Raw genomic sequence first — 23,353 nt, forward strand, 5'->3', positions numbered from 1 at the left:
ATAATTCATTTTGTCTGTTTTAAATCTGCTTTCTACACATTTCCTTGGGTGAGCTCCTTGTGTTGTGCTAGTGAAGGAGTAAACAACATATTCTATATGCTATTTTTCCACACCAGTCATGATTTTCTAGACTTCTAACATATCCCTCCACCAATTAGTTATTTCTTTTCCAAGCTAACAAGTCCCAGGGTTTTCAATCTTTCCTCAGATCTTCCTTACCCCTAATCATTTCTGTGGTCCTTTCTATAACAGAATATTGGGAATATTGATAAAATAAAAAGCATCCTATTGCTTTGAAATAAAGTCATGGTATTCCCATATGGTTAATACTGTTATAGAAAGGGAAATGCAGTGAATGGCTTCTCCCTCCATCATCAGATTATTATTTATTAGCTTTAGTTGATGTGCATAATTTGCCATGTTTATCACATATGGGTGTGATTCTATACTGAGAAGTTTCTTAAGTGTGTCTACAACTTCCCAGCTTTTTCACCCAATTCTCAGAAATTGTCTGAGTAGACATAAGGTGAATTCAGTCGGCACTTGAGTTTAGCTTGTCGAATTCATATCTACGGTTGATCAGAGGCCATAACAAATCTGGAGATAGGGTGGTGGCATAAAAACAAAAATGAAGCTATTATATTTATTTTCTCAAGAACCATCACGTCTTTCCTTCAGGTTCCCATCTTGTAGCACATGCAAATCCAATAACTTAAATTTGCAAATAGGTATTGAAGATCTTCATCAGTAGTCTGCTTGTTATTGGGGGCTCATTGGTCTCCAGGAACAGGCCAGTTTTTTCAATAACAAGTCTAAAATAGGAATCTCATAAAGTAAAGAACAAACTACCCATCTACATGGTGGTTTCTGTTTCTATTTCAAAAGTTACAGGCACAAGATGAGAGGCAGCATGTTTATCAAAACTGTAAAAATTAATCAAGGTCCCAGAGAGCAAAAAGAAAGCCATACAGGACTAGGACCCATGTGCTGGTGTAAAGTATCAACAGTCTCTGTTCAAGGAATTTGTGAGCTGCCAGGTATAAGGTATTTAATGTGCAATTTCCAGTCCACTCTAATTTTGGTTGGTTTATGACCCTGAAGGCAAGACTGGGAATAAAAAGATCAAGCACTTAATTAAAATCCTGAGGAATCACAGCAGGAATATGAGATTCTCCACATATTTTAGTACAAAGCTTATGAAAGTTTTCATGATCACCGAAGTTCAGTCCATCAGTGCTAAATTTGTAATTAAAGAAATGCCAGAGCTCAAGCAATTGTGTTCTGGGACTCAAACACATTTATTTTACGGTCATAATTGATGTGACAAGCCAGAAGTGTTGTGACTATGAATTGCTAAGCCTAGAGGTGCCAGGGCTTAGACTTGGCAAGTCCTGGCACAAAGAAGCACTGAGGCCTACACTTATTAGCAATAATTAGTGCAGATCCATTTATAGAATCATAGGACTGGAAGGGTCTTCAAGAAGTCTTCTAGTCTTGGTACCTGCAGTCATGGCAGGACTAAGTATTATCTAAACCATCCCTGACAGGTTTTTCTTTAACTTGCTCTAAAAACCACTGCTGGAGATTCCATAACCTCCCTAGGTAACTTATTACACTGCTTAATGACCTTGACCATCAGGAATTTTTCCCTAATGTCAAATTTTTACCTAATGGCAACAATTTAAGGCCATTGCTTCTTGTCCTATCTTCAGAGGTTAAGAACATTTTTTTTCTCCCTCCTCCATTAAGGTACTAGAAGAGTGTTATGTCTCTGTGATGGGGTGCAATCACAGAAGTTCTCTTATGATTGTTCCCCAGTGTGCTAATCATGTGACACAATCTAGCCCTATGAGATTCATGGCTCTTCTGGGAGAAGAAGGACCCAGCAATCTCCTGAGCTGCAAGACTTTTCAATTCTGTGGTGCATTGTGGATCTAAACTCTGGTGATGGGGCAGGTGCTTCTAAACGTAAAAGTGAAATTTCCTGGTTCTTGTGGGAATTACTGGGTCTCACTGCCTACAACCTTAGAGGGCCAGTAGGACCATTAGTCACCTCCTGAGGAAGGCCTTGGAGAAGGAAAGCAGGATTGCTGGGCAATGGGGTTATACCCACATACAGAAACAAGCTTCCTGGCCACACCAACAAACACTTACATTCAAAGGGAATCTCCCTCCCACAGGCAAGACACAGTTAATCAGAGTTAGCCACTGGTGGGCTGCCAGACATTTTGTTTACCTGAGGGTCTGCAAGTACAGCTGCTTACAGTTCCTGTTGGCTGCAGTTCATTGTTCCCAGCCAATGGGAGCTATGGAAAAGGGTGGCCCAACCCACTCCACTTCCCACAGCTCCCATTGCCTCGAAAGGGCAAACCGAGTCCAACCTAGTCCATCCCCACCCTAAAATGTGTCTCCTCCCAGTCTAGGGAGAAACCACTTAACAAAGTAGCTATACCACCCATATTCAAAGAGATCTCTATAGCTGGCCAAGATGTTGGAAATGTTGGTGTCATAGTTCAGTTAAGCAATTGGTAAGTATCTGAACTGCTGGATGCTTATCTGAGTGTTATTTAACATTGGCATTTACTTTTTATGGGTCATTGACTGTTTCAGACATGTGGCATTTTCTGGACACAGTTAAGTGCTTTAAGCTACAGATAGTTTTATCTTCAACCTTCCCCTTCCGCAAAGGAACTTAACAAGATCATTTTTGTAATTCAGTTGAGCAAGACCTCCATTACTGGACAGTCACCCATTGCTATTCTAATACAATTTACCTCTGACACCCACATATTAGTAGTTTGAAAGAATAATTTGATAAACTGTACTCTGCTCCATAATTCAGTTGTTGACAGAAGCTGCTGATGCTCAACTGAAAAAAAAGCAATAATGAGATAAAATACATTTCTTAAATGAGATGAGCACAAAGTTATTAGCAATGATATGGAAGTTCTTACCTTTGCTGCAGAGATGTGTAGAAGTGCGTGAATTAAGGACAGAGATACTAATAAAAACAGCTTTATTAGATGGAGCAATTCTACAGGCAGTATGGTTGTGTGTTTGTCACACTTTCAAAAGTGAACAGGAACACGACAGATCTGAAATGAATTTGTTGTTGCATGTATGCTCATTGTCTGGTTTCATAGGGGCCGTGTCTACACTAGCAAATTATTTTGGAAAATCAGATCCTTTTTTGAAAGTACACATGGAGCATCACACACAAAATGCGCTCTTTCAATCCAAAATCAAAATAACACGAATCTTCTTCCAGAAGCTCTCTTCCGCTCCTGGATCAGGAAGAGCGCCTCCTTGCAAAAGCTTCATTAGGGAAAAAAAGCATGTGTAGATGTTTTATGGGCCCTTTTTTTGAAAGGGTAGTCCTCATGGTTTTGGAGTTTTCGATCCCTGTCCCATTCTTTTGAAGGAGCAGGGGCTATGTGGATCCTCTTTATCGAAGGAGCGGATCGCTTTTTCAATCTGCTTTTTCGTGCGTAGACACACACTTTCAAAAGAAGGTTTTTCAGAGGAGATCTTCTGGAAGAACTTCTTATGAAAGATTGCTGTAGAGTAGGTGTAGACAGGGTGTTTTGTTCTATATAAGCTGCTGTAAGTTTTAGTCAACCACTGGATGAGCTAAGATTTTGAGTCTGTTTTTTTCCATGTGAGCCTAGGAATCTGTGGATGTGTAAAGTTTTCTGAAATCCATCCATGTATTTTATAGCAACAATTGTCAGAAATGCTAGTTCTGGATTTCCACAAGGGTACTGGTGCCCTGAGACTTTTAAATGGAGTAAAACTGGAAATTTGTTAAAATGATTAAATCAAAACTGTAACAATGTTTGAGACAAAATTCAATTTATTGGCTGAAATTCAAATTCTCCCACTTAAAATGGCTTTGAGGATAAATGTAATTTAGTATTAGCAGAACTAATCTCATAAATGAAATCAGAGCAATCAAAATTATATCCACTAAACTGCTTGAAAAAGTAAAGACAGACTGAGGAGAGGTTTTTTGGTTTATTATTTTTATATAATATTGCTAGAGAGGGAAACAATAAGTTTTCATATGGGAGAATAAAACGACTGGCATTCAGTCAGGGAATATGAAGCTGATCAAGAATGCACAGAGCATATTGAATGAGAATTTACAGTGAAGAGCTATTGTATTACCCTGACCAAAGTAGAAAGCATAACGCATGGTATGAAAGTGTATTCTAAATGCCAAACCTACTGATAAGTACTTGATGACAGATGTTTCAGGGAAATGTACAAAGATATAATCTAGGGAGGGAAGTGTTTTGTTCTCTTTAGAGGAAAGATACCCTTAATGAAAGTCTAAGAGGTTTGGGAGTTTGAAAAGGCACAGGAAAATATATGTGCATCTCTGCTGTTGCAAAAGCTGGGGAATACTCCATCAGAGGGAATCATATCAGCGACCATAGTCCTCTTCCCTTCCCCTAAATGAGGGCTGGATGGCATGTTAAGTGTCACCAATATAATGATTATTATGCATGGAGTTATCCATTATCTGCTAACAATCTGTGCAATCCTGAGAATCCACACTAACCTGTAAATTCACCTTGCCTTTTGGGGAAGAGCATGTTAAGTGACATGCTCAGAAATGCCTACTCCCTAAGAACAACATCCTGATGTCCTCCTTCAGTTTCTGTTCAGTTTTTTTTTTTAAACCCAGTCGTTTTTCAGACTAGCTCCCGTCAATCCAACGAACACTTATCTCAATTAAGGAGCAAGCATGGGCCTCAGCTCTTGGCTCTTAGCAAATAAGTCAGGTGCTAACACCAATCAGTGTGACATTGCACAAGCCTTCAAACACTATGAGAGTCTGAAAGAGATCAGAAATGGCAATGTTTAATGAAGTAGTGTCAGACAGATAGCCGTGTTAGTTTCAGAGAGGTAGTCGAGTTAGTCTGTATCTTCAAAAACAAGAGTCCTGTGGCGCCTTATAGACTAACATATTTTGGAGCATAAGCTTTCATAGGCAAAGACCCACTTTGTCAGATGATGAAGAAGGTCTTTGCCTATGAAGGCTTATGCTCCAAAATATCATTTAGTCTACAAGGTGCCATAGGACTTCTTGTTGTTCGTACCAGTCTGTATCTTCACAAAACAAAAAAGCAGCCCTGTAGCACTTTAAAGGTTAATTGTATAATTTATTAGGTGATGAGCTTTTGTGGGACAGATCCATTTGTTCAGATCTGGAAAATCAATGTAGCGACAGATTCCCATTTTCTTTACTAAAAAGTATCTGTAGTTTATATTTATTATTTGCTGGAAATATGAGCATTTTATTGTGATGTTAATTTTGTAACCAGAAGTTGGGAGAAAAAAAGAACTATCAGGAGTGGAAAGGAAGTCAGTGCTTCGAACAACTTAGAAAATTAAGAAAAGTGTGTGGTGTTGCTAACTGGTTATAGAAGCCAGATGAGAATAATACATTCATTTCATATGAAAGGCCCAGAAAGCACGGAAACGTCAGTGTTTCTTCTCATCTATGTTTTCCTCTTTAAACAAAATTTTAACAATGCAGTTGTTTTTAAGTTACCTTTGACCAATTAAACATTTTCTCAAAGGCTCATGTACATGACGTACCATGCTTAGGCACAATATCTTTTGGAAAATTTACCTCTGTGATTCTGGCTTAATGTTCGTTAGGGTACTAAAATGCTTTTATTTAGGGCAGGATAGAGTTATGTGGCATTTGTGGGTCCTGTCTGACGAAAAAAAAAAAACTTACTAACCTTTGAGACAAAACTTTCTAGTCAACTCAGTGTTGTTTGGTGATGGGTACTGGAGTAAAGAGCACTGAGAAGGATCAAACCCAGGCTGATCTGGTTACCCTCTCCATCATGTGGTTGATTTCTTACATTCCCTAGGCTTTGGAATTGTTACTGTAGAGATAGTTCGTATTTTGCTACATAATGCTTCTCTCTAGGGGAGCACTGGCTTAATGGTCATAGTTGCAACTCCTGACGTCCATGGGGCGGGGGGTGGGAAGGGGCCTGTTCGTCACCAGAAGTCTGGCAATCAAGTCTGGCAATCTGCTTCAGACTGTCCTCCCTGTGCCTCTTCCTTTCATTTCCCCTTCCCCTCCCGCTCCCCAAAGTCAGCTTAGTTTGAGGCTTCTCCTGGCAGGGAAAATCAAATAATAGAAAGTAAAGGTGTTTCCAAAGTCATAGTCCACAGGATGACTGACTTTCTGGTTGTCTTTGGATTGGGTCCTCCCTTTCCTCAGAAAGGGTCCCTTAGGGCAGCTGTGTTAGAGTCTTGGGCTGGGCTTGGCCTTTAGCTCTATCAGCCTAATGAGCTAATCCTGTTTTTTTTTGTTTGTTTGTTTTCATTTTTAATTCCTTCATCAGATGGAGCTTTTGCTGCAAGTGGGGTGATGTGAGGTGGGCTAAACCCAAAATAATCCCGTAACCCCATGCAGCCCAGCATGAGATTTGTATGCTCCATAACATCTTGTGTAAGATTTCTTATCCATCTACATTGTGTTAATATTTTCTACTCTTTAGGCCTGCTTGGTGAAAGGAAATATAAAGTTCAGCTTTTAAAGCTTTCAGATTTATTGAAATGGTTTCTCTGCATCATTCTTGCAATTCTTCCAAATGAAATTATTTTTGGAATTGAAAATGGACTCTTTTATGTATTTGATGTAGAGCTCTAGTTTTAGATAATTAACAGTAATTTTCAGTAGGTTCCTCTCACACAAGACTTCCAGTCCCTGTTGGTAGAGTCATTAAATAAGGGACACAAATTTTTAAAGCTATATATACTGTAAAAGTATTGTTATACTTGAGGTCATTGTACATGATTAACACAATTAAATGCAAGGCTTTGTTTTGATTTACATACTTACCAAATTATGTGTAGTGCTCGTTGTCTCACAAAATACAATAGCACATTAAAGCTGAGATGAGTTTCTGTCAGTAATGCTGTTACAAAGTACTACTGAGCTGTTCGTATTGAATTGTTATGAGCCTACTAAATGATAGTATTCCAGGGGACAGGCAGTCATTCATAACTCACATCTTTCTCATGACCTTGCTGTCTGCTCCCATTTTTCTTTCTGTCATGATTTTTCTAAAAGGTCTTGTTTTCTTTTTCTTTTTAGATTATACTTCTCTATTAAGCCTCTTGGGATTCTTTCTCCCTTTTGGGGTTCTGAGACAATTAATGACACAACTAAAAAAAAAAGTCATCTGATCTATACCTGAGTGAAAAATGTTCTCGACATGTAGAATGTGGTTGGTTTTCAGTCAGCTGCTCTTGTGAGTTTCCCAGCATCTCGAATGGTGGAATTTGGAGAAGACAGTTATTTCTGAGAGATTTCTGCTTCTGCTGCACCAGAGATATAAACCTGTTTCTCCTCTAACCCAAGCCAAAATCAAAACCAAAGAGGCATGTTCAAGTCTGGGAAGGGCCATGTATTGGGTTCAAAGTTCTAGTATTGACCCATCTCTTCAGTGATCCATTTTTGAGTCCAGTTCAACTTGCCCTCCTCATGTGATGCCAAGGGAAGGCATGATTCTGGAGAGTTTGGAGGACTGAGCTATTTAAAGCATTCTGAACAATATTCCTTTAAACTGACTAGTGTCTGTAACTGCCTATGGAGATGGCTGAGTTTTAAAAGGAAAATAATAAGAAACGGAGAGAGAGACAGAACCTATTATGTGATTTCATCAAGGACTTAACATACAGAAGATACATAATTATTCATTTTTTTCAAGATAAAGGATTCTGATTTATAATGTCAGCTCAATATTTCATTTTGTGTTTTAATCTGTAAATTAAGGAGTAGGTTTTTTTTTTTCAAATCATGCTTTAGGGATTTAGCCCGCTAGAGTCCTACATTGTGTGGCAAGGCTGGCCTGGCCCCCGGGCTCCAGGTCCATTTAGTCCACTCTCCTACGGCCAGGTCACTGTTGCCCATGAGACAGGGGAAGGGAGGGGAGATGGTAGTCTGGGGGGAACCCAGGCCCCACCCACTCATTCTGGGTTCTGACCCAGGGACCTTGTGTGGCTGCTGGCGGTGGGGGGAGGGCTCCCCTCATTATGAGCACCTCAGCTTTTCCCTGGGTCACTTCCCCAGATGACTCCTCCCCCTTCAGTAGCAGCAGCCAGTTCCCCCTTCTGGTTGGCTCCTCCTGTGTGTTCAGCCTGCTTGGCCTTACACCCAATCTCAGGGCCTCCTTGGCAGGGCTTTAGCCCCTTGTGGCTGAGCACTCCTCTCAGTGCCTCTAGAAAACGGCTTCGGCTTCGGCTTCGGCTTTGGCCTCTCTCCACTTGCCTACTGGGCAAGGGTTCTTTTAAAAGCAGGCTTAAGTGGGCCCAGCTGGCCCCAAGACCTAGGGCGGCTTCCTCCCCAGCTGCTCATACTCTGCCTGTTTGCCTGCCCTGCTTTTCCCTCTTATTCTTACCCCCTCCCAGCCTTACCTTGTCACAGTTGTAAAGCTGACTTCTGATTTTGGGTACCTCCGTTTTTGCATAGCCAGCTTGACAACTTAGCACAGGGATCTACAACTGAAATAGTGAGAAGAGCATTTTTTTTTCAAATTCAGTTACAAAATCAATACTTCAAGAGCTGCGGTGCATGTGAATATGAAACGCTCCTTAATAAATAATGTCAAACTGTACTTTTTGTTGCCCCTATTTTAAGAACAGCGCACACACAATGATTTGTAACAGTCAGAAAGCTGTTACCCCCATCTCCAGGGTTTACCCACCTCAGCCCCCAAATCTGCCTCCCCACCCCAAAGCTTTACCCCATTCCGCAAACCCACCCCACCCCCCCGAGCCCTTAACCACTCCCCATCCCCAGCATTAACCCCTGTCAGCCCTAAACTTCCCCTCTCTCCAGGTTTAACTCTTCTCAGCCCCAGACCCACACACCCCATCCCCAGGATTAACCTGCCTCACGACACGATCTACTGCTGCTCCTGCATGGCCACCATCTCCCCCCGCCACTGCCAGCTGCTCCCACTGCCTTCTCGTTCTCAGCAGAGCTGCATGGCTTCAGCACAGACAGGCTCACCTGCCCCTCCCCTAGCTCTCCTGCAGGCTGACTTCCTCCATGTGGAATGTGGGCGGCTCTCTGCCCTGCCAGCTTTCTCTTTTAGGGCTCTGTGCCGCAGCCGACTGCTCAGCAGCTCCCAAAGCTGCCACCACTTAAACAAAACAAAACAAAACAAAAAAACTGAATTCAGTTGGTTTCCTGGCAGGCAACTGAATTTAGTTTTTGTGGTTAAGTGGCAGCAGCCTCCAGAGCCACAAGAAGAGTCAGCGGCAGGAGGGCTCGAAGCTGCAAGGGGCACCTTAAAGAGCTGCATGTGGCTCTGGAGCTATAGGTTGCTGATCCCTGATTTAGCATGATCTAATTTTCATCTGGCAAGATGTCAGCAATTTCTGAAAATCAGGCTTCTTAAGCAATGACAAGTGGTTTGCATGCATACTGAGGCATTGGACGCATCTGGAAATCTCAGCTAGAATCCACTGATGCTTATGAGATTTGCAGAGCCTAGTGGGCATTAAAAATGAACAGACAAACTGAAACTGAGCTTCCCTTGTTTTTCTGTGTCTTGGACTTGATGGAGCAGAAATGCAGGTCTCTATTGTGCTGTTTGCTGAGAAGTGAAAGAGCTGGGTCTCACAGAAGCTATTGGAAGGCCTTCATGATATTTATAATATTAGCAAGCTGAGTAAATATAAGCAGTCACTAGGACCTCAGATAAACCATTTTTATTGCTTGCTTAATTTTATTTACATATCATGAAAAGTCTGTGAAGTTCTATGAAGAATGACATGGTCCCAAAGAGTTGGTGTCTAATCAATACATATATGAAGAATGAAGGATGAATGGGCAGTGACATTTAAACAAGCAAGCATGGTGTTATTTCCACAATTGGTTGGGGAGGGGGAAAAGGGTTGTGTTGTATGTTTTGTGGGATTTACGATTTCCTCTTTGAAGCACGGGCCTAGAATTTGTAGGCTTTTTGGAAAAAGTATGTTTTCAGAACAGGCTAGAAGGAGGAAAAGGTAGAAATCTATTGCCCAAAAGGATCTCATACATATGTAAGAAGCGTAATAAAGGAAGGCAAACAGGTACCTTTCAGTGTTATGAAAGAAACTCTGGAAGACCCTTTATGGCTATGAATAGGGTATATTTTAAAACTTTGAGATGAATCTCTTGAAAAATTTCCATCCCAGCCAGAGAACCCTAGAAGAGAATATTTTTCCTTGCATACCCAGGGATAGTTAGAAATTGTTTTCACTGCCTCCATCCAGTTTTTAAAACCCAGTTTCATTTCCTGTGCATCTGCTGATGTAGAGATCAGATGCAAGTGAGATGGGGAAAAATTTTGAATTCCTTTGTCAGCATGGTGTAGGGAGAGAGCAAGAGAAACATGGGAGCAGCAGACAATATTGTACTGTAGAATCATAGCAGTTTTTTTCAAAGCAGGACTTTGTTATTCAGTCTGGAATATTTGGTGCGTCCTTATGTCAGAAAGTTAAAATCTCTTACTGTGTTTTGTTATGTAAAGAAAAATCACTTGTTCCTCTGTATCTCATTTTATGCCTGTAGTTGATATTATTAGGAACTCATTGTAACAGTCATTTCAAGAGTTACATAGTCTTTACTAAACAGTAAAGATAATAAATCTGGTTCAGAAAAGAAAAGACAAACTATAGTAGAAAGAAATCCTTACCTCTGTCCCTCTTTCATATTCCCAGTGGGAAAATGATCAGATTGGAATCTTCAAGAGGAGTTTGATATTGAGAGATTATTTCCTCTGGAACTCATCAAATTGAGATTAAGGAGAATTTTGAGCACCTTAAGGTCTCCAGATAAAGACGAACATGAAGAATATTTGACATTAAATTTAGAGAATCATTATAGAATAATTCTGATCAGACTACAAGAGGAAGTTTTGGTTCTTCTCCAGAAAATCCTCATAGATGCAGTTTACTCTGGACAGAAATTTCTCCATTATTTTGGCGCATCTGTCACTTAGCATAACTGGGCACTGGCAGACTAGGTAGGCAGACTATTATTGGAACCCACTGTCAGTTGGTACTCATTTGTTGCCAACGATGTCTTGGTTAGAGTAAATCAAGAATCTTTTATCAGAAAATGCTGAAAAGAGAAACTTCTGGAAGGAATCTCTGAGCAACGGGATATGGAGATATGAAGGGTTTGAGGACTGAGTAAGAGTTGATGGCTGGGATTGGGGACATGGAATTCGATTAACTTAGAGAAGTGGAGCTTGTTAGCTAGGAATATGGTGTAAATGAAGGACAGAACAAAAATTTAATGTACGGAGTCTGCTTATTAATAGGATTTTCACCAAACAATTCTTCACAATCTGAGAGAAGCGACACATGATGTGGAGTTTGGGTCTGAAGCAGGAATGTGGGTTGGCACAGAAGACATTGCAAAGGGAGAGAAGGCAGCCAGAGTCAAGACTGGAGGAGAGTGAGGAATAGAAAGAAGGGAATGGAAGAGAGGGCTGAAAATGGAAAAGAGATCATCAACATTGATAGACTGGAAGTCAGAGAAAGGCCCGGTGACAGAATTAGTTTGTGGGGGCTGGTGAGTGATCCTAAGAGATACAAGTAATGGGCAGAGAGGGAGCACTCAGAGAGGCATTACCTGACTATAGTTTGACCATATATAAACATTGTTGCTACAACTTTGTTATAGTTGCAACAAATCTTATGCCAAGCAGGACACTTGGCCAGAAAGGGTTAAACAGTCCCAGGCCAGATGACCCAGGGTCAGCTAGTAGAGGCTATTCAGGCTAGAATTTTTAAATGCAAGCTTGTATTACTAGAAATTAGAGGCGATACTAGTTACATGTGTTTACATATATCTTATGGAATCTAACCATATAAATAGACAGTTCGTGTCTATCAGCTCCTTTGGGTGAAATAATGTCCCTGTTGAGACATCTCTTTAAAGTTTGTGATAAGCTGCTAAATGGATAAATTATCTTATGTGAATTACCTTATTTTTGGGAAACCAAAGGTTACATCAAAACCTGTTGTTTACCTAGCACTGTATCAAAAGGCCTGATCCTGTTTATCTCAGATCTGCATAAAATTTCATTCAGGGGAAGCCTAAGCCATAAGGATTAAGATCCCAGTTCTAAACTGGTACACCTGAATAAGATGAACTAAATTCTAAAAGAAGTTTGTGCAATTACATGATCACCATCGCTAGTATGCGTCTGAACCTCAAGCATTGAACTCATGGCTGTATGTGTATTGATCATTTAACCAACGCTGTCTCTTTTCTTTTTAAATACATTTTAGTTAATAATAAGAATTGGCAGTAAGTGTATAGTTGGGATAAGATCTGAATTATTTGTTGACCTTTGGACTTGGTAGAACTTTATCTGACTTGGGTGTCTATGTGGGAGTCTGAGGCGGGATACTTTCAGGGAACTGTATTGTTTGGACCCTGATTGATCCATAAGGTATTGTAGAAGTTGTTCTGTGCTGGCCTAGTAAATGTAAATATTGGAATACCCACCATCTTTGGGGATTGGCAGCACATTTTTTGCAATGTACTTTGAGGGACCTCAGCTGTCTTCCTGGGGATCCTGGTTATCACGCTCTGAAACAGAAATATCAGGGTGAGTGCAAAGCATGAAGTCAAGTGAACAGTAATTTTGATGAGTGGGGGTGTTAAACAGAGATGCAGGTTGAAAGGAAATGTGGGGGTGAATAAACATGCAGCTAAAGGATCAGCAGCACAGAAGGTGAAGTCACTGAGGATGAGTACAAGAGATTGTGAGCATAAGAAGGGTGAGAGCCAAGGGTCAAAATCAGAGAGGAAGGCTGACGGAGGAGTTGGGAGAATGATAGGTGACAGAAAAATGGAGGAGAAAAGAATAAAATTGCATACAGTTTAGTTCAAAAGAAAAAAATGAGAAAGGGGGTGACGGAGGGGTTGAAATGGCAGAAAAGGAAGAGTATAAGCCCATCACACCCAAAAATATCTGATTCAGGCTGAGAAATGGGAGAAAAGAGGCCTTTTTGAGAACAGACAGTTGTAAAAGCCATGTCAGGACTAAGTAGTTCAGGACACTGAAAAAGCTAGGACCTAGAGGGAGTGTGCTCAGAAAAGGTTATGAATGGCTGTGAACATTTTAGAAATGGAATGGTGAGCTAGAGGCAAGACAAGGAAGGAGGATGGAGGGAAATGTGTGGTTAGGAATGGTAGCAGAAGAGAGGCAGAGGTGATGATGATGAGGACAGGGTTGAACCAAGTATCACCTGAAGTGAGGAAGAGGAAGTGAATGTAGGACCTAGATTGTTCCTTCCCTTTCCTACCAGCCCAGGTGGGGCTGGTGAGAATTGTAAAGGAGTAACATGACAAGGTGGGAAATAAAGCTGGTGGGAGTAAGGAAGGAGGAATTAAAAGCACTATGAGGCAGAAGAGCCAAGTGGTGAGACCTAAGAATGAGTGATGGATGGGTGAGATTACACACACGTTTGAAAAGTGCTATGAAGGTACTTTTGCATTGCCTCACACTGCTAAGGAGAGTAACAACCAGAGTGACTACAGCACACATAGAAACAACATTGGTATTAGTAACAGAAACAAGTCAACACCATTTATAATGGAACATATGTTTAGCCTGAGCTTTTGCAATTAGACCAGGCTGCAACAGTTGTCCAGACAAACTCAATATGTGTTTGTGTCAGTAGAGAAATAGCTTCACAAACAATCAAACAAATGTCTGTCTCAGTGTCTGCAACCATTTCTGAATGGAGTCACATATCTTCTACATTGTTTTATGTCAATACATATATGTGTAGATACAATACGTAAGGGTCAGAGGATGACTAGATGCAATAGGAAGTTCAAAGGCAAAAGAGAGATCATTGGTTTTATTTCCTCTGGAGTTGTTTGTATGTTTATAAAGCACAGTCTGAAGGTTTAAAATTAAAAAAAATCAGTTCCCAACTAGAATGAATGGCTGGCGAATGCCGTCAATGAAACAATAAATACAGAAGCAGAACTCAGAATACTTTCAGACAGAGATTTGAACTGCTGATGTCAGGTATGTTCCAGAAAAAGGTGCATCTTATCTCACACTGAGCCAGCTCAACTCACTGGCTGGTGTTGGGTGGTGTGTGTGTGTGTGTGAGAGTGAGAGAACAGCAACAAGGCTGTTCTATCTGCCTGCCTTCATCCCCTTCTTTCCTGTTCACTTACACAACGTAGCAACCACAGTGCAAGAGCTGCATTGTTCAAGGGACCTTACGTTCTGGGTGACCTACCCTAAATGTAGCCATGTAGGGAAGGGTGTATCTTTCTTTTCTTTAATACCATCTGTGCAGCTTTGGCTGGCCAAATAAATAGCTAGTTCAACATGCTGTGTGCAATATACTAGTATAATATAGGCCCAGAAGACCTTTGTATCAAGGCTAGGGTGACCATCCCTCCTGGTTTCGGCAGGATGGTCCCATATTTGGGATGCCAGGATGGCATCTCAATTTATTTTGTGAAAGGGACTAAATGCCCCATATTTTCAGGCAGCTGCGGGAGTTAGGTGCTGGACAGTGTGGTGGTGCGGTTGCCCCCCCAGCTTACCCTGGCAGCCCAGTGGTGGCTCGGCTGTCCCCTAACTTCCCCCCACTGGGGGAGATGAGAGTCAGAATTGGCTGTGGCTGCCCCACCTCCCAGCTTCCCCTGGCTGGGGTAGCCAGGACAGACCTACTCAGCAGGATAGCTGCTCTCCAGCTTTCTCTGGTTTACCAGCTGCAGAATGGCTGCACCCCCAGCTTCTCCCGGCTGAGGGAACTGGAGGTGGACCTGCACAGTATTGCGTCTGTCCCCCCACCTGCCAGCTTCATCTGGTTGAAGGAGCCAGAGCAGTAGCATTGTGGCCTCCCAGCTCATGGAAGCTGGGAGCTTCACTGGCAAGGTGACAGACCCCACAGGGCAGCCACCTCCTGACTCCCAGGTAGGGTGACCATCTGTCCCATTTTGGCTGGGATGGCATCATTGTCCTTGTCCCATATTTGGGCAAGGGAGATATGGTCACCCTAATCAAGGCATGGATAGAGATGAACACCTAGTTTCCTGGCTCCCTGACCTGTGCTTAATCTATCTGGCTATGCCTAGACTATTGTTATTGTTTCAAGATACAAATGTATCCCAAAATAGCAACTCTGGGACTATACTCCACTCTCAAAATAGCAGCACGATTTTGACTGCGGTATTCCATTTCCGCTATCCCTCATCATGAGAGGGGTAGCAGAAACTTCGAAATAGCCCCTTATTTTGAACCTCAGTGCCACTTGCATAAGTTATTTTGAGTTATAGCTACAGAGTAGCCGGAGCCAACTACAGTATATATGTTTTTTTGGGGTAGAGGAATATATCGTCTCCATTTTCACAACATTTGCATATGAAAAATATTGAACAAAAGGCTATCTGTGCATATTTTCACATCTCACTCTGAAAATATTCTGTCTTCTGTGATTGTCCAGAGAATTGAGGCTTTTGGTCTGTGGCATCATACAAAATGTTTTGGTAACAAATTTTGCATGACTGTTTTTATGAACATGTAGAATCAGTTTCATCCTCTCCTTTCAACATTTCTTTCAGACATACCATGGTGATGAGTATGGCATAAGAACCTGAACAGGGGGTGGGGGAAAAGGAATAATTAGATGAAATGACCTTGGAAATCAATCGGACTTTGACTGAGGAGTGATGAATTTAGGCCCCTATTAATATCGTTATAAAGGTGATATTTAAGCCATGATCCTGAATGAATTTACTTACATGCTCAGCTTACGTAGTGATAGTTAATCCATTGACTTCAATATGCGTAAAGCTAACCACACACTAAAATCTTTATTCTATTAAGACCCCAATTCGGTAATATCCAGAGATATTGGGTATTTATACTTGACTTTGGCTCTGTTAAATGCTTGAATTAAGAGGAATTCTATCATCATTTAGTATTTTTAATATTCACTTTAATTTAAGGCTATGCTTAATTCCCCAGTCAATAGACATTACTCTACCTCTTTTTATAAAATTAATCGGTGGTTTCTTTCTAATAATGTTGAGGAAGTTTTCCTATACCAAAGAGACTTCAAGGGCAGACTGCAAGTATGTGCAGAGACAACAAAATGATTAAATGCACTTAAATGCCAGAGAATGCTTCTGTTCTGTTTTTTCTATTCTGCTGTAGAACTAAAAGCCAGATGTGTCACTCAGTGTTCATCCATTTTATCTGTGCGTTAAATAGATGAGAGTGATTTCCAAATTTTAAACCAATTAACCCTAATAATTTGTAATCCTGTTTCGGAGATTATTCAAGGGGAAAAGAATGAAAGGGATGGACATTTTGGAGTTATTGAAACCTTTGTTATATAGGCTGCATCTACACTGCCCCTCCCTTTTGGAAGGGGCATGTAAATGCAGTGGATTGAAAATGCTAATGAGGTGCTGATATGAATATTCAGCACTTCATTTGCAAAATAACCACCACTCACATCATTGCAAAGTGCTGTTTTTGAAATGCAAAATAGCCATGTAGACGGGGTTCTTTGGAAAGGAAACCCTGATTTTGAAAGCACCCTTCTTCCTAAGGAAGAACCCTGCCTACATGGCTATTTTGCATTTCAAAAGCAGCACTTTCGATGCAGCGGTAGCTACCATAATGCAAATGAGACACTGAATATTCATATGAATGCCTCATTGCATTTTCGATCCACTGCATTTACAGACCCCTCCATGCCCCTTCATGTTGCCTATGCATTCTATTAATAAAAATACTGTGTAAATGAAATAAAATTAGGTTTGACAATTGATATGACAAACTTTGTTCAAACCAGTTTTCGCTATATTGCATATGCCAGTTATGAGTACAATTGTCATCCTAGAATCCTTACTCATGATTTTAATCCTTAGTCCCCGCACCCCTCAAAAAAAAAATTAGTATACACATCTGCTTCCAACCTGCAGCTCCAAAGGATCAATTAGAGGGAGGCCCATATTCACTTGACTAAAGAATTCCCTTCTGGCTCAATTATGTTGCTTGTAAGCCAAAAGAGGGAAGTGGGGTTGACATACCTGATGAATCAATCTATAACACTGGAGGCAGATAAACAGAGTAAGTACAAGAGTTTCACTCTAAGCAAATTAGTTTTGTAACTCATAATTGATTATAATGAACATTCATTATGATTTGTATTGCTCAGTGCCGGTGCGAGGCATTTGTGTGTTGTATTATCTTTAAATAATCATGCCGCAGATTCTAAACTGAGTACACATGACAATGGGTGTAAGGGTAAACTTGCTGTGTGTCCATGCCCAGTCACTATCATGGCCTGTGAGAGATCTCTATGACTCTAGCTAACAATGATACACTTTGTATAGGATAGTGGTGTTGGAGTCAGCTTGTTAATTTTTTCAGTGTGTGCTGTGCCTCAGGTCTTTCTTTTAGTACAGATATCAACAATTCCATGCTTAAATTATTAGGCAATGTGTAAACCTGATTAATAAATTTTTGTGAACATGTGTTGCCAATGTAATATCAAAAGTTCTCTGCTTTACTTCTCTACCTATCTGTCGCAATAACCATGACATCACATTATTATTCACAGAAGCATACTCTCAACAGGCACATCATATATAGAAATGTTGTCCATCTTTTTGTTTCCCTGTCTTTCCTTTTGTCTCTTTCAATTTTAGATTTTATTTGTTTACAAAATGTTTGCTATGAGTCTTCTTACAGTCTGAGAGGATCAGTCACCTACATCACACAGGCTACACCATCACTAGGGGAAAACTTTGAAATGGCCAAATCAGGGAATACTAATGAGGCACTGAAATGAATATTCAGTGCCTCATTAGCATGCTGAAGGCTATGGCACTTTGAAAGCACTATGTTTCGCTCGTGCGTGGCTCATCTGCATGGGGGTCATTTTCAAAAGGACCCTGCAAACATTGAAATGCCCTTATTCCTATCAGCAGAATATTCATTTCAGCACCTCATTAGTAGTCTCCGATTTGGCCAGAGGCGATGTCTACACTTGGCCAAAACTTCAAAATAGCCATGCTAATGGCCAAATTGGAGACTACTAATGAGGCGCTGAAAGGAATATTCAGCACCTCATTAGCATGCTACCGGCTACGGCACTTCAAAAGTGCCACATTTCGCTTGCGCGTGGTTCATCTACATGCGCACTTTGAAAGCACCGTGGCCAACAGCATGCTAATGAGGCGCTGAATATTCATGTCAGCCCCTCATTAGTATTCTCCGATTTGGCCATTAGCATGGCCATTTTGAAATTTTGGCCAAGTGTAGACATGGCCACAGTGATTTGTGTTCACCCCTATCAAATGACTGATTTCTTTTTAAAAATAAGATAATAACAGATAATTTTAAGGCAAATAAGCATTGAAATATAGCTTGAATATATGTTGTTGACTCTGTCCCTTTCACTATCTCATTGTAATCACCAATATGCATAATTCAATCCTTAACAAAAGACAGTAAGAGTCAACAGGCCCATCTAAAGAGGTGGTGCATATTGTCTAGATAGCATTAACCAAGGTAAAACTATAATACAAAACTCCTAGGACAGGAAAGCCTAGAACTTGGATGAATCTGCATTCATTTGGTAAATTGCTGATTATATACTTCTGGGTAATTTAAGAAATTGTTGACTAAATAAATGCAATTATTTGAGAAATACCATTGAAGTTAAAAGGTGACCTCAAAAGAGTTTAGTATTAAATAGTGAGCTAATATTTCCTGACCTCAGTAAAAAAAGGTTATGCTATTAGATTCCATTCTAATATTAGCAATAACACTTACCCTATTTGGAAGTCCAGTTTCTTAGCTTTCAGCTTTAAAATCTTACTGATACCTGGCATAAAATTGATCCCATTTTGCTTTAAGTAGCAAAATAAAAGTTACTAAAATACGTTTTTTGATGACAAACCATGTGCTCCAAGTGATGTGAAAATTTGGGCCCCACAACATTTGCATAAATAATTGGAGTTTGAACAGTCATAGTCCATAGTGTGATTTTATTGACAAAAATATTTTCATGTCATTTTTCGCTATATGACGAATTATCATATTGATATTTAAATATGTAGATCAGTTGGACTGATCACTTTTCCAGTTAATTGGATCAACAACTGTTGGCCACGTGTGCTACATTCACAAATAAGTGAACTGTAAGTTCTGCTGTGGAGATATGGTATCATCTTTGCCTACAGTGAAGGTGTCCCAGGTTCAAATCATGTTATAAACAGCAGTTTATGCACATCTGATGAGTTCCAATAAGAACAAAACCAGTCAAGTGCTAATGTGGTGTCATCGGAAACTTATTTAAATATGTATATAGTTTATGCTGTCTGTCTGCTTGGATAATGCTGTGATTGAACCAGAGACTTTAAATCTATTTTAATGTACATTAGCACATTTGTAAATCAGGATGTTACTGTTTCCATTTAAAACATTGAGGGTAGACCTATGAATTTCTTATCTTTGTTAGTTTTCTTATTACAGTTATTACTATGGTGACAAATGTAGTATGTTCTGCCAATTTGAGAGAGAGTCCCGCTGTGTAAAATTGAAGAAATACCTTGTAACCAGTAATATACTTTCAAACCCAAAGAATATACCTGAGTGGAGCATTAAATCAAATGTACTATTGCTCTAGTTTTTGATCAATATCAGTACACAAGTACCACAGTGGTACTCGAGTTAGTCTGTATCTTCAAAAACAAGAAGTCCTATGGCACCTTATAGATTAACAGATATTGGCTACGTCTACACTAGCCAAAAACTTTGAAATTGCCATGCAAATGGACATTTTGAAGTTTACTAATGAAGTGCTGAAATACATATTCAGCACCTCATTAGCATGAGGGAGGCCACGGCACTTCAAAATTCACACGGCTTGCCGCCCCACGGCTTGTCCAAACGGGGCCCCTTTTCAAATGGACCCCGGCTACTTCGAAGTCCTCTTATTCCTGTGAGCAGATTGGAATAAGGGAACTTCGAAGTAGCCAGGGTCCTTTCGAAAAGGAGCCCCGTCTGAACGAGCTGCGCGGTGGCGAGCCACGTCAATTTCGAAGTGCCACGGCCAACTGCATGCTAATGAGGTGCTGAATATGTATTTCAGCACTTCATTATTAAACTTCGAAATGGCTATTTGCATGGCCATTTAGAAGTTTTTCGCTAGTGTAGACACGGCCGTTATGGAGCATAAGCTTCCATGGGCAAAGACCCGCTTCATCAGATGCATGAGTGGCTTCTCATCATCTGACGAAGCAGGTCTCTGCCACAAAAGCTTAATCTCCAAAATATTTGTTAGTCTATAAGGTGCCATAGGACTTCTTGTTGTTTCTATCAGTACACAGACCAGCATTAACTATTAACTATTCTCAGAATGGTAAGACAGACTGATTCTCATGCATGTGTGTATAAGATACCAGCATATACTGTTTTGAAGTTTACTTATACAGTAATTTGTTCATTAGTGCTCCATCCATTACTGGTTTATGTGTTTTCTAAGACAATCTCTTCATTTGACCCTTTTTTTCCCTATCCCAGTATAACATTTATTGGCAAATCTCGGTATAATACTGTCATATCGAGGGACATATTCCAGTGTCTCCCCTTTGTCTCCACACAGTAGAAGATATTTAGCAATCTGAGCTTCTTACATACCTTATTGTATATATTTTCTGTCATCTGCAGACGGATAATGGCTTTTCAAAAGTATGGAGTGAGTCTGGGAACCCTCGTGATGAGTGGAGGAAAGCAGAACTGCAGCTGGGGAAGTTGAGGAATTTTGAAGTCATATTTGAAGGCATTCGTGCCAAAGACTTGGGTGGAGGAGCAGCAATAGATGACATTGAGTTCAAGAACTGCGCCACAGGTGAGCATGAGACACACTGTCTGTGGAAATAGCTAATCTAGAAAGCGTGAGTTTGTAACTGGTTTTAAATGTATTATGACTTAACTAAAAAATATTGCTGTAATGTGCCTATATATAAAATCAGTCACGTAATTTTTATTCTTGAAATTTTAATAGAAATTCTGTTCACATGTTCACAGTCCTAGCATCCTGTGATTCTATGATTCTATGAATTCTTTGTTAAAGCAGGGGCTGGATGATGGTAAAGAAGAGTTGTGGGGGCATGAGGGTTTCTCAAAAATCAAAATGGGGATGTGATGCCAAAAAGATTGGGAACCCCTGATGTAGACTAAATAAGTAACTCCCCCTAGTCTAAAGTTACTAGAAGCAGAAATGACTGATGACTAAAAATCAGTTCATTAAACTGACCATTTAGACCAAGCATGACACAAAAATAGTTCTTATAGCTGTGCAGTCTCCAGAGATAAGATAATCAGAAGGCAATGAAATTCAGTGTTTGCAAGTGCCAAATGCCCAGGAGAGGCTCCTTCAAATCTTCTCCACTTACAGGAGTGGTGTAGGGGTATTCCAGGTTACTTGCCCATTTCTGCCTGTAGCAGGAATAATTAACTTGGAGGATCTCAATGAAAGCTGTTGCTGTCCAGAGGTTGGACACATATCAGCATTGCTTTTGCAGGGAGGAAATGTTGGGTGGTGGCTATAGCAGACGTTAATAACCAGGGCTCCCAAATTTGGTTTCCTGATTTGGTGAAGACTGACTATGTGCTCCCTTTCATTTGTTTCGTGCGACAGCTCTCAACTTGCCTTCCTATGGGTGTGATGTATATTGAATGGGCCATAGTACACTCTGCTTGGTGACAGATTAGCATTGCTGGTTCTTTATTGTAAAAGCTTTTGTAGAAGGCATAGTCCAACAAAAACAAAGTTTTCACTTGATTTCCTTTGGGTTTTTTCACTCAGCAGAAGGTTGGTATCTAAAAATTCTTATCTGAGCTGTGATTCCAAATGAAATTTCAATGGGAAATATGTTCTAGTGTGTCTACTGTGGGCCATAGTGGCATAAAGGGTGTCAGAGCCAGGCTGTGGGTGGCCTATGTGTACCAGTCAGGAGATGCATAGCGGGGTCAGGAGTGATCTGAGTTAGGATGCCAGAAAGTCAGGGGCAAGCACCATGGGGGGCAGGCAGATAGTACAGTTAGGCTCAAACTGGGTCAGGAGGTAAGGGGTGGGCCCCAGGTTATAGAGCGTGAGCATATGGCAAAGTTAAGGACAAACCGGGATCAGAAGCTGAAGTCCAGTGTCTACAGAAAACACGATGTGGAGTGGCTTCCTGGTTTAAATACCATGAGCTGTAAGGGGCTCCCACTCAGGGTACAGCTTTACTAAGCAGAAGATTGACACTGCCTCAGTATCTTTACGCAACAAAAGCTAAATGGACTATTTTAAAATAATAAATTCTTTTTTTACTGAAAGCTTTAAAGAATTGGATTAGTTGGCTTTTTTCTTTGGGTTAGCAATAAAACTGCATTTGATAGATTGTCCTTCAGAGCAAGAAAGCAAGCAAGAAGGGAAGCAGCTTGGGGCAAAGCAGCAACTAAGAGAACACAGCCGTGTTCCTCTTGCAGTAGGCAGGAATCTTTCATATCTCTGAAATACTTCAGAGCTCTGTCATTTTTGTTTAAGATCACACACAAAATGCCCTAGAGCACGCCACATCACTTTGGGGCCATTTTTGCTTCATTTTGTGACTCCTATGCCCCATGAGGAAAACAGTTGAGGGTATTTGTCATGGACTTTTGACTTTGAGAAATATAGTTTTGGTGTTTAACTCACTTAGATCACAGATAGAACTTGATTTTGCTTTGAGTTTCTCTGTTTCACGCAAGTCTCATAGAATGCAGTTTGTTGAAATGAAGGATGATTTGTTTGGTGTTCAGCTTCAAAAATCTGTGTGTTCAAAGTTAGAAAAATTCCTAATTTTGAACTTCAAACCATTTATTCATATAAGACAGCTAGCTGCTGCTATTAGGTCTTGTATTTTCCTCTTTAATTACTTTTATCTCATCAAAGCCTTGCATTCTCTTATTAAGAATTTTTGTGAGTCTATGTATTTCTTTCTCTCCCTCCTTCATTTCAAGATGGTAAGAAACCTTCCATGTCTTAGCAACTGATAATGGGCCACTTGCTCCCTGACTGAACAGACCTGATTTCTTCTTTCTTGATGTTCACAGCACTATATTAACTGCTGATAATGGGCTGTATTCTTCCACGACTGAACAGACCTTGTCAACTCTGGCCCTCCTCTTGACTAAGACTCCCTCCTTAAACCCACCTCTGGAACCCCTCACTCATGCGTCTGATGAAGCAGGTCTTTGCCCACAAAAGCTTATGCTCCAAAATATCTGTT

At 40.5% G+C, this 23,353-nt stretch overlaps 1 protein-coding gene across 1 annotated transcript in view; it reads left to right on the forward strand.

Moving 5' to 3' along the window:
- Window positions 1-23,353, forward strand: part of MALRD1 (MAM and LDL receptor class A domain containing 1) — a 532,671-nt gene that overhangs the window by 338,635 nt on the left and 170,683 nt on the right. Inside the window, exon 30 of the mRNA XM_074985504.1 lies at window positions 20,766-20,946. Within this exon, the coding sequence (XP_074841605.1) occupies window positions 20,766-20,946 (181 nt within the window). The remainder of the gene's footprint in view (window positions 1-20,765; window positions 20,947-23,353) is intronic.

The sequence above is a fragment of the Carettochelys insculpta genome, chromosome 2 (genome assembly GCF_033958435.1).
Source record: "Carettochelys insculpta isolate YL-2023 chromosome 2, ASM3395843v1, whole genome shotgun sequence".
NCBI lineage: Eukaryota > Metazoa > Chordata > Testudines > Carettochelyidae > Carettochelys > Carettochelys insculpta.